At 36.8% G+C, this 13,849-nt stretch overlaps 1 protein-coding gene across 3 annotated transcripts in view; it reads left to right on the forward strand.

The window, feature by feature from the left end:
* Positions 1-13,849, forward strand: part of WDPCP (WD repeat containing planar cell polarity effector) — a 272,798-nt gene that overhangs the window by 149,319 nt on the left and 109,630 nt on the right. For all 3 annotated transcript variants that reach the window (XM_059659666.1, XM_059659667.1, XM_059659668.1), the window contains exon 13: positions 8,459-8,522. In XM_059659666.1, coding sequence (XP_059515649.1) covers positions 8,459-8,522 — 64 coding nt within the window. The remainder of the gene's footprint in view (positions 1-8,458; positions 8,523-13,849) is intronic.

Below are 13,849 nucleotides of genomic sequence, written 5' to 3' on the forward strand. Positions count from 1 at the left end.
CAATGTATGAAAGATCCAGTTTCTCCTCATCCTTGCCAGCATTGTCACTATTTTTAACTTTAGCTGTTATAATAGATGTGTACTGATATTTCATTGTGGTTTTATTTGCATTTTTCTAATGGCCAATGATGTTGAGGATCTTTTCATGTGTTTATTTTCCATCTGTATGCTCTGGTGAAATATCTCTTCATGTCCTTTGTCTATTTTCTAATTGGATTGTTTGAAAATATACTTTTTAAAGTTTGTGGATGTGCTTTGGAAATGAAAATTTTTATTTTGTAAGCATGAGAGAAATATTGCAATATCATTTGATGTCACTGTTGATGTTTAAATGTAGATGCAGGAGCCAGAATGTTGTGCTCAGATTATGCTAAGATGCAAACATTGGGGAGATAGTACTGAGAAATAAATGTAGAAGGGAGGGAGAAGGGGGAAAAGGAGACAGAGGAGAGATGGAGAGTAGAAAAAAGAAAGAAGAGATGGTATAGAGATAATGGGCAGAATGGAGAAAGGGGATAAGATATATAGCAACTCCAAGGAAGAAGATGAGGACTATGTTAAAGCTGAGTGCACTGTTGGAACAAGGGCTTTTCTCAGGGTCTGGAAAGTATCCCTAAGAGACTGAGGTAGACCATATAGAAGTTTCTGGGGTTTTTTAAATGAGTTGTAACCTACAAAGTGATGAATTTAACTTGCATTGTATCTAAACTAACTGTTTGTGGTGGAGTTGAAAGTTAATTGGAGTAGCCCTAGCCGGTTTGGCTCAGTGGATGGGGCATCGACCTGTGGACCAAAGGGTCCTGGCTACTTTTCCTGGTCAGAGCTCATGCAGGAGGCAACCAATTGATGTGTTTCTCTCATATAGATGTTTCTCTCTGTCTTTTCCTCTCTCTTCCACTCCCTCTAAAAATCTGTGGAAAAATATCCTTGGGTGAAGTTTAAAAACAAACAAGCAAACAAACAAAAGCTAATTGGAGTAAAGGAATGTGACTTTCCCCGCAGCCCCAATCACCATTTATCCCCTCTATGCCCTCTTCTTCCTCCACCTACACAACCTCCCCACCCCAGAAATTACCACACTGTTGTCCATGTCCATTAGTTCTCTCTCTCTTTTTATTTTCTTTATTGCTCAATCCCTTCTCCATCCCCCAACATGCACAACCCTACCACCCCCAGAGCTGTCTCCCTGCTCTCTAATCTGTGAGTCTCTTTATTTTGCTTGGTAGTTCAGTTTGTTCATTAAATCCCACACATTGGAAGCAGCCCAAGTATCCATCAGTAGATGAGTAGATAAAAAGCTGTGGTATATTCACATAATGGAATACTACTCTACCAATAAAAGGAAGAACATTTTACCCTTTGTGACAGCATGGTTGGACTTGGAAAGTATTATGCTAAATGAAATAAGCCAGTCAGAGAAAGACAAGCACCATAGGGTTTCACTTATATGTGGAATTTAAGGAATATGACTTTTTATACCAGTTCTACCAAACACTAAGAGATCTTTGACAAGCTCTTATCTGTAAAATGGGAAGTGACATCATCTGCCTTTCATATCTCAAGGAGTACTGTATCCAATAAAGCAATTACTGGGAAAATTTTTACATCTGTAAAGTAGTCCACAAATAAAAATTGTGAGTGATAATTTTAAAAAACCATGGAAAATAGGAGCAGGACTGAAATATTAAATGAATGCTTTAAATTAGTTTTACAGAGAGAAGTACTTCACCAATTTTCATTAAAAAGCTAGTACACTAGGACGTAAATGTAGCAGGAGTCTGTAAATTCATGTCAGATTCACCTGTTTGTAAGGAATGAACACACGCTTCCAAGGCCCAGAGCTCCTGCATGTGTGTCACTGGACTTAATGGAGGCGAGGGAAAGGGCCTGGCACCCAGAGGTTGTCTTAGTCCGTTTGGGCTGCTAGAACAAAATGCCACAGATTGGGTGGTTTATAACAGTAGAAACTTATTTCTCATGGTTCTGGAGGGTGGAAAGTCCAAGATCAAGGTACCAGCAAGGTCCCATTCTGGTGAGGGCCCTCTTCCTGGTTCTCTGTGTCCTCACCTGGTGGAAGGGGTGAGGGGGCCCTCTCGGGCCTCTTTTATATTAATCCCACTCACCAGTCTCTGCTCTCATGACCTAGTAACTTTCCAAAGGCTCCACCTAATGGTCTTAACACCATAATGTTGGGAATTAGGTTTTAAACGTATAAACGGGGGCAGGGAGGAGGACCAGCATTCAAACCATAGCAGGGGGCTATGCTCAACAGCCTTCTTTACTGCAGGAGACCTGGCTCTAGGCTCCTTTCCTCTTTGCTTTTGAGCCCAGATTAAATCAGAATATTAAATGGTGTTCTGCCTTCCAGCTGTTGTATTTTCAAGTATAACTTTCTGTGACTCCTCAAATTTATTCATTTCAAGATATAACTAAACATCTACTCAGTTTGTGTATTGTTTTGCTACTGAATTATAATACTATTCAAAATGTATCAGCAGTAAACATTGAAAATGGCTTCATATTAATGTCTGAAGCAGATTTATTTCCATATATTAACTTACTTATCACTGTAATCCCATAAAGTTGAATAGAAGAAATTATATTGTTTTTATCTATAAGAAATAGGAAGCACAGGAAAGTGTTGCATATTTAACATTGTTCCAACATCTTTTTAAACTAAAGATATATAGCATTTTACATTGTTCCAAAACAGTTTTTATTATTTGACCAAATTTCAGGCTTGGGAACAGGAAAGAAGAAAGGCCTAAAAGAGTATGTAGGTTGGCTATTTGAATTTGTGTAGGTAAAGAGCATCATAAAAGCTTATAACTTGCCTTGTTGTGCCTCAACAATGCCTGTGAATTGCCAGGAGATTCCTAAAGCCTTCACAAATCCCTACACAAAATAAAGAGTCCAGTTTAGGTCCAAAATGAAGCAGGCATGCAGAGCTGTACCCATTCCACCACAGCCCCTCCTCCTCAACACACCCTGTACTGGGCTCTGCAAAGGAAGAGGCCTACTCAGAGCAGCTACTCCCAGTGTAAGCATCAGACCCATACCTACCAGGAACTGGTGAGGGGGGTAGCTCAGATATACCTGTTAGAAAAGGAGCGTGAGCAAAACAGCAGCACACAGTGTTAAGGGAAGAGAATCCTCTACCTCTAAATTCCTGCATTTCAGCCTTTTGAAAAAGAATGGCAGGGATCTAGCCTGTTCCCTGAATGTGACCTAGGAGAGCCAACAACTCAAAAATAAGACCCTGCTGTTGTGTCACAGAGAGGAGCACCTCTGTGAGTGAGCAACCCCCGGGCACTCAGTCGCAGTTTTTATGAGCCTCCCTCTTTCCAAATGTACTCTTTCCCTTCAAAGGATGAAAATAAACCTGTTTATTCCTCAGCCAAATGACTTCAAATGTGTCCTTTTAGTGTACATTTATATATATTTTATATGGGGGATAAAAGGAGAGAACCAATTCCAAGTTTTCTTTCCAGAGGCTTCTAAATACCACTCAGTATTTATTGATTCATGAAAAAAGCTAATAAAACTTTCATTTTTGAAAACAAAAAATTAAAAACAAATAAGAAAGTTTTATTTTTTCGTATCTTATTTTGAACTGTAATAAGTTAATCAGAAATAGTTTATCTTTAAAAATAGTCTATAAATAGAGAAAAAAATATGGGTAGAAAATAGTTATATCCAGTGGTTAATTTGGCACAATGCAAAGTAGAGGGAAATTTTAGCTGGGTTTCAAATTAATTAAAATAGTAAAATTATAGGAAAATAAAATTTTAGTACTTAGTAAGTGATAGTTGTTATCACTGTTTATGGCTGTCTCTCCTACTAGACTGTGAGTTGCCTAAGATCAAGGACTAATGTCAACAGTTTTTCCAATCCTTTGATTCCTAACACAGAACCTCAAGCATTAGAGGTATTTTGTAAAAGAAAATGTACTTGTAGTTGACAGTATCGTGTGATAACTTTTGAATGACATTAGTTCTAAACTTGTAAAGTTCAAAATGATGGAATTTGGGGTTCCTAACATACTATAGAGCCAACAGGGAGCTGGCTGATCTCCTTTCTGATATGGAGCCAAACGTGGAAGCAATTTGATCATTCCTTTTTAATGAATGCAACATGGCATTGCTCATCTTAAACTCAGAAAACCCAACAACCAGAGCCCTGATCTGAAGAAGAAGGGCCAATAAGCCTCTAGCACACAGTTCATTCTTTTCCAGTAGCATTAGAGCAGCACTGTGGTAGAGGGTGCAAGTTTTAAAGCCAGGTGGCCGGGTTCCATGATATTATTAATCCCTTCTGAGTTACATGATATTGCTAATTAATATTTTCTGATCTTAAAAAATACCAAAACTTTTGTGTGTCTGTGTGCCATGCATATTTATCTTCCTGTATATTAACTGAATCCTTTTTTAAAAGCAATTGCTTCTCAGACTTTTTTCCTGAGGTCATTTTCATTTTTCCTGAGGCATGCTCCCTAGTAGTCCCATTATTGAAAATCAGTTGAATGTGCTCAGTTTTTGTAAACCTGGAAGGGTCTTTATTTTGCTTTCATTGTTGAAAGAGAGTTCCACTGTTACATCATACAAGATTGATGCTTATTTTCTCTCCATAATTTGAAGATATTTTCCTACTGTCTTCTACCTTCCATTGTTGCTATAAAGAGGTCTAGTGTCAGTCTATTCGAAGTTCCTTTGTAGGTGATCTGTCTTTTCTTTGGCAATGTTTAAGAATTTTTATTATTGGAGTTCTGCATTTCCATTACAAACATATAATTATATATTTTGTTCCATTTATCCTGCTTGATATACATTGTTCCTCTTGTGTTTATTGATTCATATCATCTCAGCCATTAATTTAATTCCCTGAGTAGACATGTTAAACCTTTTCATCTCTATCTTGCTCAACCTCTTTATATTTTTTATCTCCTGTCTCTGCAACATTGTAATTCCTTATTTATATATCTTTCAGCTTGCTAATTCTCTCAACTGTACCAAGTTATTTAACTTTAATAATTAATATTTTCATTTCTAAAAGTTCTGTTTTATTCTTTGAAAAACCTACCTAGTAATTTTTATTGTATCTTATTGTGTGTTTATTTTCAGTATAAATATCATATTCTGAGTTATTTTATATTCTAACTTTAATAATTCAATTATCTGAAACCCATGGATATATAAACCTGTTTATTTTCTAATTTTCCATTATGGTAGCTTGTTTCCTTGTGTATTTGATGATCCTTGTGAGGTCATATTTGCTTTATTTTAATTTATAGTAATCCTGGGGGCTTGTATCAAAAGTACTTTAATCTAGACATGAATTTTTAAATTGTTTCTGCCAAAGTTTAATAACGTAGGAAAATTTTTGCTCCTGCCTTAATCAGAAGACTCAGACTTATTAGCACCTTTAACCTTAAAACTTGTTCAAGGTCCAGTTTCCTGAGGATAATAGCCCTGAGTATAGCTCTGCCTTGCCTTCCCCAACCCCCATTTGTTCTCTGCTCAGGGATCCTCACTCTAGTTTCAATCAGGGATTTTGTTGAAGATTTCCTTTTTTTTTTTTAGGGTCCTGTGATATATTCTAACATATATTTTATAGCAATCAAGTTGGGGTCTTCTTTTGGTACTTCTGGTAAACCAGGTTGCCAGATACCAATGCCATTTCTTTTATTTTTTTTTTTTTATTGCTTAAAGTAATACAAAGGGTATTGCATATGTGTCCATTTCCCCCCCCCCCGCCCTAGACAGTACCCTAGCCTCCCCTATCCCCCAGTGTCTTATGTCCATTGGTTATGCTTATATGCATGCATACAAGTCCTTTGGTTGATCTCTTACCCCTCTCCCTCCTGCCCCCCAACCCTCCCCGGCCTTCCTGCTGCAGTTTGACAATCTGTTTGAGGCAGCTCTGCCTCTGTATCTATTATTGTTCAAAAGTTTATAATGGTCTCTATTATCCATGAATGAGTGAGATCATGTGGTATTTTTCCTTCATTGACTGGTTTATTTCACTTAGCATAATGCTCTCCAGTTCCATCCATGCCGTTGCAAATGGTAAGAGTTCCTTCCTTTTTAGAGCAGCATAGTATTCCATCGTGTAGATGTACTACAGTGTTCTAATCCATTCATCTACTGATGGGCACTTAGGCTGTTTCCAGATCTTAGCTATGGTGAATTGTGCTGCTATGAACATAGGGGTGCATATATCCTTTCTGATTGGTGTTTCTGGTTTCTTGGGATATATTCCTAGAAGTGGGATCACAGGGTCAAATGGGAGTTCCATTTTCAATTTTTTGAGGAAACTCCATACTGTCTTCCATAGTGGCTGCACCAGTCTGCATTCCCACCAGCAGTGCACAAGTGTTCCTTTTTCTTTTATTTTTATCATAATATTCATCATTACCTCTCATCTAGAATGAAGAGTACATCCTAACTTGTCCCAATTTCACTCTCTTGAATTTCAATGAGTCATATATGTGGTTGCCAAAGTGATGTATCAGTGGACATATTAGCCATGTTTAATTTTAACTGCCTGGAAGAGAGATGGATCCTAGAGATTTGTGAGTCACTGATGTAATTACCCAGGCCCTGGGAGTGGGTAATGTTCCTGGGAGACTGGATTGAGTAAATATAAGTAAAAGCGGACCATAGTATGCCAGCTCATGGAGTGGGCAGAGAAAAATGAACTAGGAAAGAGGACTAAGAAGATGAAATCTAAGAAATGGGAAAACAAAGCATAGCACTTGCAAATGCAGGAAAGAGAGGCTTTCAAGGAGGGGAAGTTTACAGAGTCAGAGGTGGCCCAAGGGCACACACAATGAGAACTGACCTTTAAGTTTATCATTAGAAGAAGATGGATGATTACTATTGCCAGGAAAGTTTCACTGGAATGGGAGTAAATGCCAGGTGGCAGTGAATGTATGGAAAAGTAGTACAACTTGCTCATCCTCTGTCCTCTGCCTCATTACATCCCACCCCCACTGAATTTACAAGGAACCAGGAGCTTCCAGGAACAAAAATAAACACAATTGCCTTCTGATCTCCTATAGTTGAAATGTATTCAGGTAAATGCTGGAGATACTAGTAAGAAGGGCCAGGAACAGATAACAGTCATCAAACATAACATGGAAACTGAAGTGTTTACAGTTCTGGACCTACCAGCTCCTGTGTTATAAGAATAAGCCTTGTTTGTTTGAATTTTAATTTCTTTAGCTATTTTACTAATAAAATTTGTATAATCTGTTAATATTCCATACTTCCTATATGTTTTTTTTGAAATATGATAAAATAGAGAACAGAGAACTTGGTAATTTACCTGGTCATTTCTAGAGTCAGAAAAATTGACAGTTTTACCTATGTAAATCTCAGCCTTCGTGCAAAATAAAGAAGATCTTTCCTTCCAAAACCCTGTGCAGAGTTGATCCTGAAACAATATGGCTTTGAACCACAAAGGGGTCCACTTATATGCAGATTTTTTTTTTCAATAGATACAGTGGGTCCTCCATGGGTTTTACATCCATGGATTTAACAAACTGCTGATTGAAAACGATATTTTCTGTCCATGGTTGGGAATCTGCAGATGTGGAGGGCTGACTATATGCATTATACTGTTTTATATAACACATGAGCATCTGCAGATTTTGGTATTGTGGGGGGTCCTGAAACCAGTCCTCCCATGGATAACATGGCCCAACTGTAGTTAAGCTTTGGGGGAGTCAAAGTTAGAGGTGAATTTTTGGCTCTGTGGGGGTTGGCATCCCTAACCCCCAGTTGTTCAACAGTCAACTGTATGTGTTCATGACATACTTTCCCCTCAATATCTTGAACTTTCTATAAAGCTAACTAATTTAAATTGCAGTTTCTTCTCATTTATCTGAGCCTAAAATTAAACTTACTCAAAGAAAATTATCAAAATTACGCTTTAGGGGAAAAGAAGATTGAAAAAAGAGTAGAAAAGAATTATTTTTTAAAAATAGTTAGAAACCACTTATATTGTCATTTTACAACAGCCTAAGATGTATTTTTTAAAAAACTCACAAATGACTCTTGTCAATATTTGACTTCTCAACTTTTAACTTAGGCGCACAAAGTATAATTAAAGTGTTAATTACTCTTATCTTGCTACAGTCTCTAAGTTTTTATACTTTTACAAGGCACAAATAGTAAAAAGTTACGAAAAAAATATTTCCTAAGCTGTCTTTCCCTCTATTCAGCAGCACCCACTCCAGGCTATGCTTGTTCTCGGACGTGGCACTGAAGGGCCTCCACAGGCACTGGCCTCAGTTCCTCCTAAGCACAACATCACCTCACACTAAAGACCCCCATGGACAAAGGCTCCACTGTTTGAAAATATTTTTACCATCAGAAGAACAAAAACAATAACACATAAATACATTAAACAAATGGCTCTCTCCTTGCCACTAATAGATAACCTTTCTTCCTTACAGGTACCAGAGATTTGAAAAGGCATTTCTGTTAGCTGTTGACATTGGTGCCCGAGACCTGTTTATGGTGAGTCATTCCCAGAGATGATTTTGTGCCTTCAGTTCTAAGGCTGAGTAAGTTGTCAGCTTTTGTGACCATTAAAAAGGATTAGTGTCATGTGTGCCTTAGACACATGGTGGGAAAGCATTATTCCATCTTGGCTTGCAGCCTTGCCTTCATGGAACTGGTCAATAGCCATCCAGTTTCTTTTGACTTGTTGACATTTTCCCTGCCAGAGCCCAACGGATTTTTTAATGTTTTCTAAGAATTTATAATTCTTGAACTTTTCTCCTCATGTACCTTGATGTGAGGAGATGACACCTTTCTATCTAATAAGCTTAAATGTCTTTCTAATCCATTCTCTGAAGTACAGATACAGAAGCTAGGACATAGGGTCCCATACATCTTAAATGTGCTCAGTCTGTCCCTTAGATTTTAGTGCAAAGTAACAAATTCTGAATGTTCTCACTTGTATTTTTAAAGTAACCACAGTGTAAAGTAGACCAAAGAGGTTATAAATTCACATACACTTTAGTCCTCCCATTTATTAGCTATAAACAGTAAAATCTAGTGTTTTACAGATCCTTGTGCTCTATATTAGGTTCTTATAAGATCTTTCACTGCAATGTCACAGTGAGATCACACAAACAAAAAAGGTAGGTTTCCTTTTCTGGTTTCTCAGTGTGTTCATTGTCGAGGGAACAATAAAACAAAAGCTTCTTGAAAACAACAAAAACTGGAAGGCTCTTTTACCTGAATCTTCTGCACGATGAAGACATTTGTAGTTTAAATTAAGCTTTGATGCTTTAGATGTTAAATATGAATTCACTAGAGGCCTAATGCACGAAATTCATGCATGGGTAGGGTCCCTAGGCCTGGCTGGTGATCAAGGCTGATCTGTGGGGTGACTGGTGGGGCGATCCGGGGGGCCCCCCCTGGCACCTGCCTTGGCCAACCTGGCGCTGCCCACTCACCTCCCCATCCCCTGCTGCCGCTGCCGGTCACCTCCCTATGTGGGGCGATCAGGGAGGGGCCCCCACTGGCACCCACCTTGGCTGGCCTGGGGCCTGCAGGCTGGAGGCATCTCCCGCTTGAATGTCTGCCCCCTGCTGGTCAGTGTGCATCATAGCAACCCATCATTCCACAGTTCAGTTGATTTGCATATTAGGCTTTTATTATGTAGGATGACGATAGGTCACTTGTCTTCAGATTGAGTTTATTATTTAAATTCTAACTTATCATTCAATTAAATTGTGCTTTCACTGATCATGAAAAATTCTAATTACTGCAAAAGTATGAACCTTCTGTTATTTGTTTGTCATCTGTATTTTGCTATGTCAAATTGAGTAGGCATATTAGTATACTGAGGTAAGGTTTTCTATGCATGCTGACATCACAGTGTCTGAAATTTAATTACAACAATTTTTAGTTTATAATCACATTGACTTTTCCTCTTTATCTCCACTTTCTCACCTCTGCTACTACTCACCCCAGTAGGATATTTTTTTTCATGTCTTTATTATTTTTATGTCTATAGTCCCAATCTTTTTCTAGCCAAGATAAGAACTGAAGAGATTGTATATTTAAATGTATAGTGTCTGGCAAACTTTCTCAATATATTATATTGTTGTATAATTTCTACTTCTTTGACAATTAATACATAATCATCAAAGCCATCTTCTAAACGTTTTTTAAAAAAATCATACCTGTTTCCGCATTTAGTCTCAGGTTAGCTAGTAACAATATAAAGTCTTCATGTTGTTTTAAACTCCTAGTCCAAACCTTTCTACAGAAAGGCTAACCCTAACCAATAAGGATTTTTATGTGTAAAAGATAAGAACCTAAAATAAGGGAAGGAGAGAAATAAGTTTACTTTCTTTTTTATTTGTAAAAGTGAACAATCATTGTCAGAAAGCTGCATCTTTACTCTTCAAATGTAACTTATTTGCAGCCCAAGGTATATCTTAAACATTATGAGCCTTAAGGAAGCATTATGGCCTCAACATTCCCATTTAGGTTCATGAATCTTCTATATACATTTGAGGCTCCACGTTGAAATTGTCTAAAAGCATGTTTTCTAATAGATCAACTATTCCTGTTTAAATTATTATCTAGCCAGAGGTCTATAGGTCTAGCCTATATACTGAGAACTATCACCTCTTTATATTTAAAAGTTTATAAAATAAACAGAATTATCCCTAATATAAATTATGTTCTATTCCCAAGATATCTTTTCCTGAAAAACTAAAATTAACACTACATGGAACACAAAGGGATCACCAAAAATATGTATTAGCTATAATCTGCAAATAGTCTTTTTGCATTAGCATCTATCAGTGGTAGAGAGATAAAAGACATATAGCATGATAGCAACAGACCTTGAATATTCAAAAGTCAATATGAACATTCTGGACCTGAGAAAATGTGTCTGAAATGATCCACCTCTTCCCTTTTCAGGGTAGCCTATGTGATCATCTAAACTAGGTGTCAGCAAACTATGGCCTGCCAGCCAGGTCCATCCCAGAAATGGTTTTTCATAGTTTTACATTTTCAAGACATATCAAAATAATAGTATTACATGACACTTAAGAGTATATGATATTCACCCAGTAGGGAGACGTGCAGGGGGCAGCTGACTGATGTTTCTCTCCCTCTCCCTTCCTCTCTAAAAACCAATAAAAACATGTTCTTAAAAAATATAAGGGAAGTTTTATTGGAACACAGGCAAACTCACTTGTTTATGTGCTGTTTATGACTGCTTTTGCTCTACAATGGCAGAGTTGAGTAGTTGTAAGAACCATATGGCTTGTAAATCCTAAAATATTTACTATCTGGGTCATTACAGAAAATTTTTACAGACTCCTAGTCGAGAAAGTGATAATTTATTACTTCAGTCCTCTATTTAAAACCCTTTAGTAGCTTCCTATTGCCTTTGGGATAAATTCTAACTCCTTAATATGCCTCTCTAGTCTCATCCCTCTGCTTTCCAGCTACATTATCCTTCTTTCAGTTCTGGGAAATACGTTGTACTCCTTATTATGTCCAGACCATGTTAAGGAGTTTAGGTTTATCCTTACCCCAAATCAGTCAGGCATAATAGGAAATACATGAAATTTGGGTTAGAAGTTCCCTTCAAAGCTAGTAACTTTGGAGTTTTGTTTTTTTTAATATAAAATAGATAACAACACAGTACCTACTCATAAAGTTGTTTTGCGTCTCAGTGGGGATAATGTATTGAAAGTTCTTTGTAAAATGGGAAGTACTATACAGATACCATGTGTTATTATATTACTGTTGAGAAAGGACAACTGTCATTATTACATGTTATGGCATGAAATAATGAAAACCTGAAACAGGGTATGAATTATAGAAATGTAAAGGAGAAGATATTTTGTAAGCAAAATAATTATGATTCAGTAAGACCTTAGGTGAAAATAAAATATTTTATTATAAGAATAAATACTATAATAAAAGAAAACAATATCATAAAATATAAAGATCAAAGTAAAAATTATTTGATATATTTCTATCCAGGAAGTTTTAGTAACTTCCATGTTGTCTTCCAAAATGGCTGTATCAATTTACATTCCCACCAACAGTGTACAAAAGTTCCCTTTTCTCCATATCCTTGTCAACATTTGTAATCTCTTACCTTTTTTGATAAAATTATCATAGCAGGTATGAGATGATATCTCATTGTGATTTGGATTTTTATTTCCCTGATGATTAGTAATGTTGCCTCCCCATGTGAATATACACATACTGTATACTATACTTTACATTTGTAAATTGATTTTTTTAATAAAAAATGTGACATGATAGACTGTTTTCCATATCAAAAAAAAATAGGTCTATATCATTACTTTAACCTTTACATTATATTCATTCTATGAGTTGTACTGGCATTAAAAACAGGCATATAGCGCTGGCTGGGTGGCTCAGTTGGTTGGAGTATCATCCTGTACACCAAAAGGTTGCGGGTTTGATTCCCAGACAGAGCACATACAAAAGTTTGCAGGTTCAATCCCCAATTTGGGTGCATACAGGAAGCAATTGATCAATGTTCTCTCTGAAATTGATGTTTCTCTCTCACATCGGTGTGGTGTTTCTCTGTTACATCAATGTTTCTCTCTCCCCTACCTCTCTTTCTCTTAAGTTAATTTAAAACATCCTCTGGTGAAGATTTAAAACACACACACACACACACACACACACACACACACACACACACACACACAAAACAGGCATGTAGACCAATAGAGGAGAACAGCGAGCCCAGAAATAAATCCATGCATCTATGGTCAACTAGTCTTTGACAAGAGTGTCAAGAACACACAATGGGGAGACAATAGTCAATAAATGGTGGTGGGAAAATTGGATGTACACATGCAAAAGAATGAAACTAGAATCCTACCTTACACCACTCACAAAAATTAACTCAAAATGCATTAAAGAACTAAATGTAAGACCTAAAACCATAAAACTCCTAGACTAGAGGGAAACATTGAAAAATAGTTCCTTTACTTTGGTCTTAGCAATGATGTTTGGATAAGACATCAAAAGCATAGCAACAAAAGCAAAATGAATGAGACTACATCAAATTACAAAGCTTCTGTACAGCAAAGGAAACAGTCGATAATTTGAAAAGACAGTATACGGAATGGGAGAAAATATTTGCAAATCATGTATCTACTAAGGGATTGATATCCAAAAAATATAAGGAACTCATACAACTCAACAGCAAAAAAGATCAAATAATCTTATGGAAAAAAAATGAGCAAAGGACCTAAATGGACATTTTCCCAAAGAAAACATACAAATGACCAACAGGTACATGAAAAGGTGCTCAACATTACTAATCATCAGGGAAATAAAAATCCAAATCACAATGAGATATCATCTCATACCTGCTATGATAATTTTATCTAAAAAGGGTAAGAGTTTACAAATGTTGACAAGGATATGGAGAAAAGGGAACTTCTGTACACTGTTGGTGGGAATGTAAATTGATACAGCCATTTTGGAAGACAACATGGAAGTTACTAAAATAATTAAAAATAGAACTACCATGTGATCCAGCAATTCCACATATGGATATATATCTGAAGGAAATGAAATCAGTATCTCAAAGAGAGAGCTATAATCCTGTGTTCAATGCAGCATCATTCACAACAGCCAAGATAAGGAAACAACCTAAGTGTCCATTGATAGATGAATGAAGAAAATGTCACACACACACACACACACACACACACACACACACACAGGAATATTATTTAGCCATAAAAATGAAGGAAATCTTGCCTTTTGCTACAACATAAATGAATCTGGAGGGCATTATGATAAGTGAAAAA

This window comes from Myotis daubentonii, chromosome 12 (genome assembly GCF_963259705.1).
Source record: "Myotis daubentonii chromosome 12, mMyoDau2.1, whole genome shotgun sequence".
Lineage (NCBI taxonomy): Eukaryota > Metazoa > Chordata > Mammalia > Chiroptera > Vespertilionidae > Myotis > Myotis daubentonii.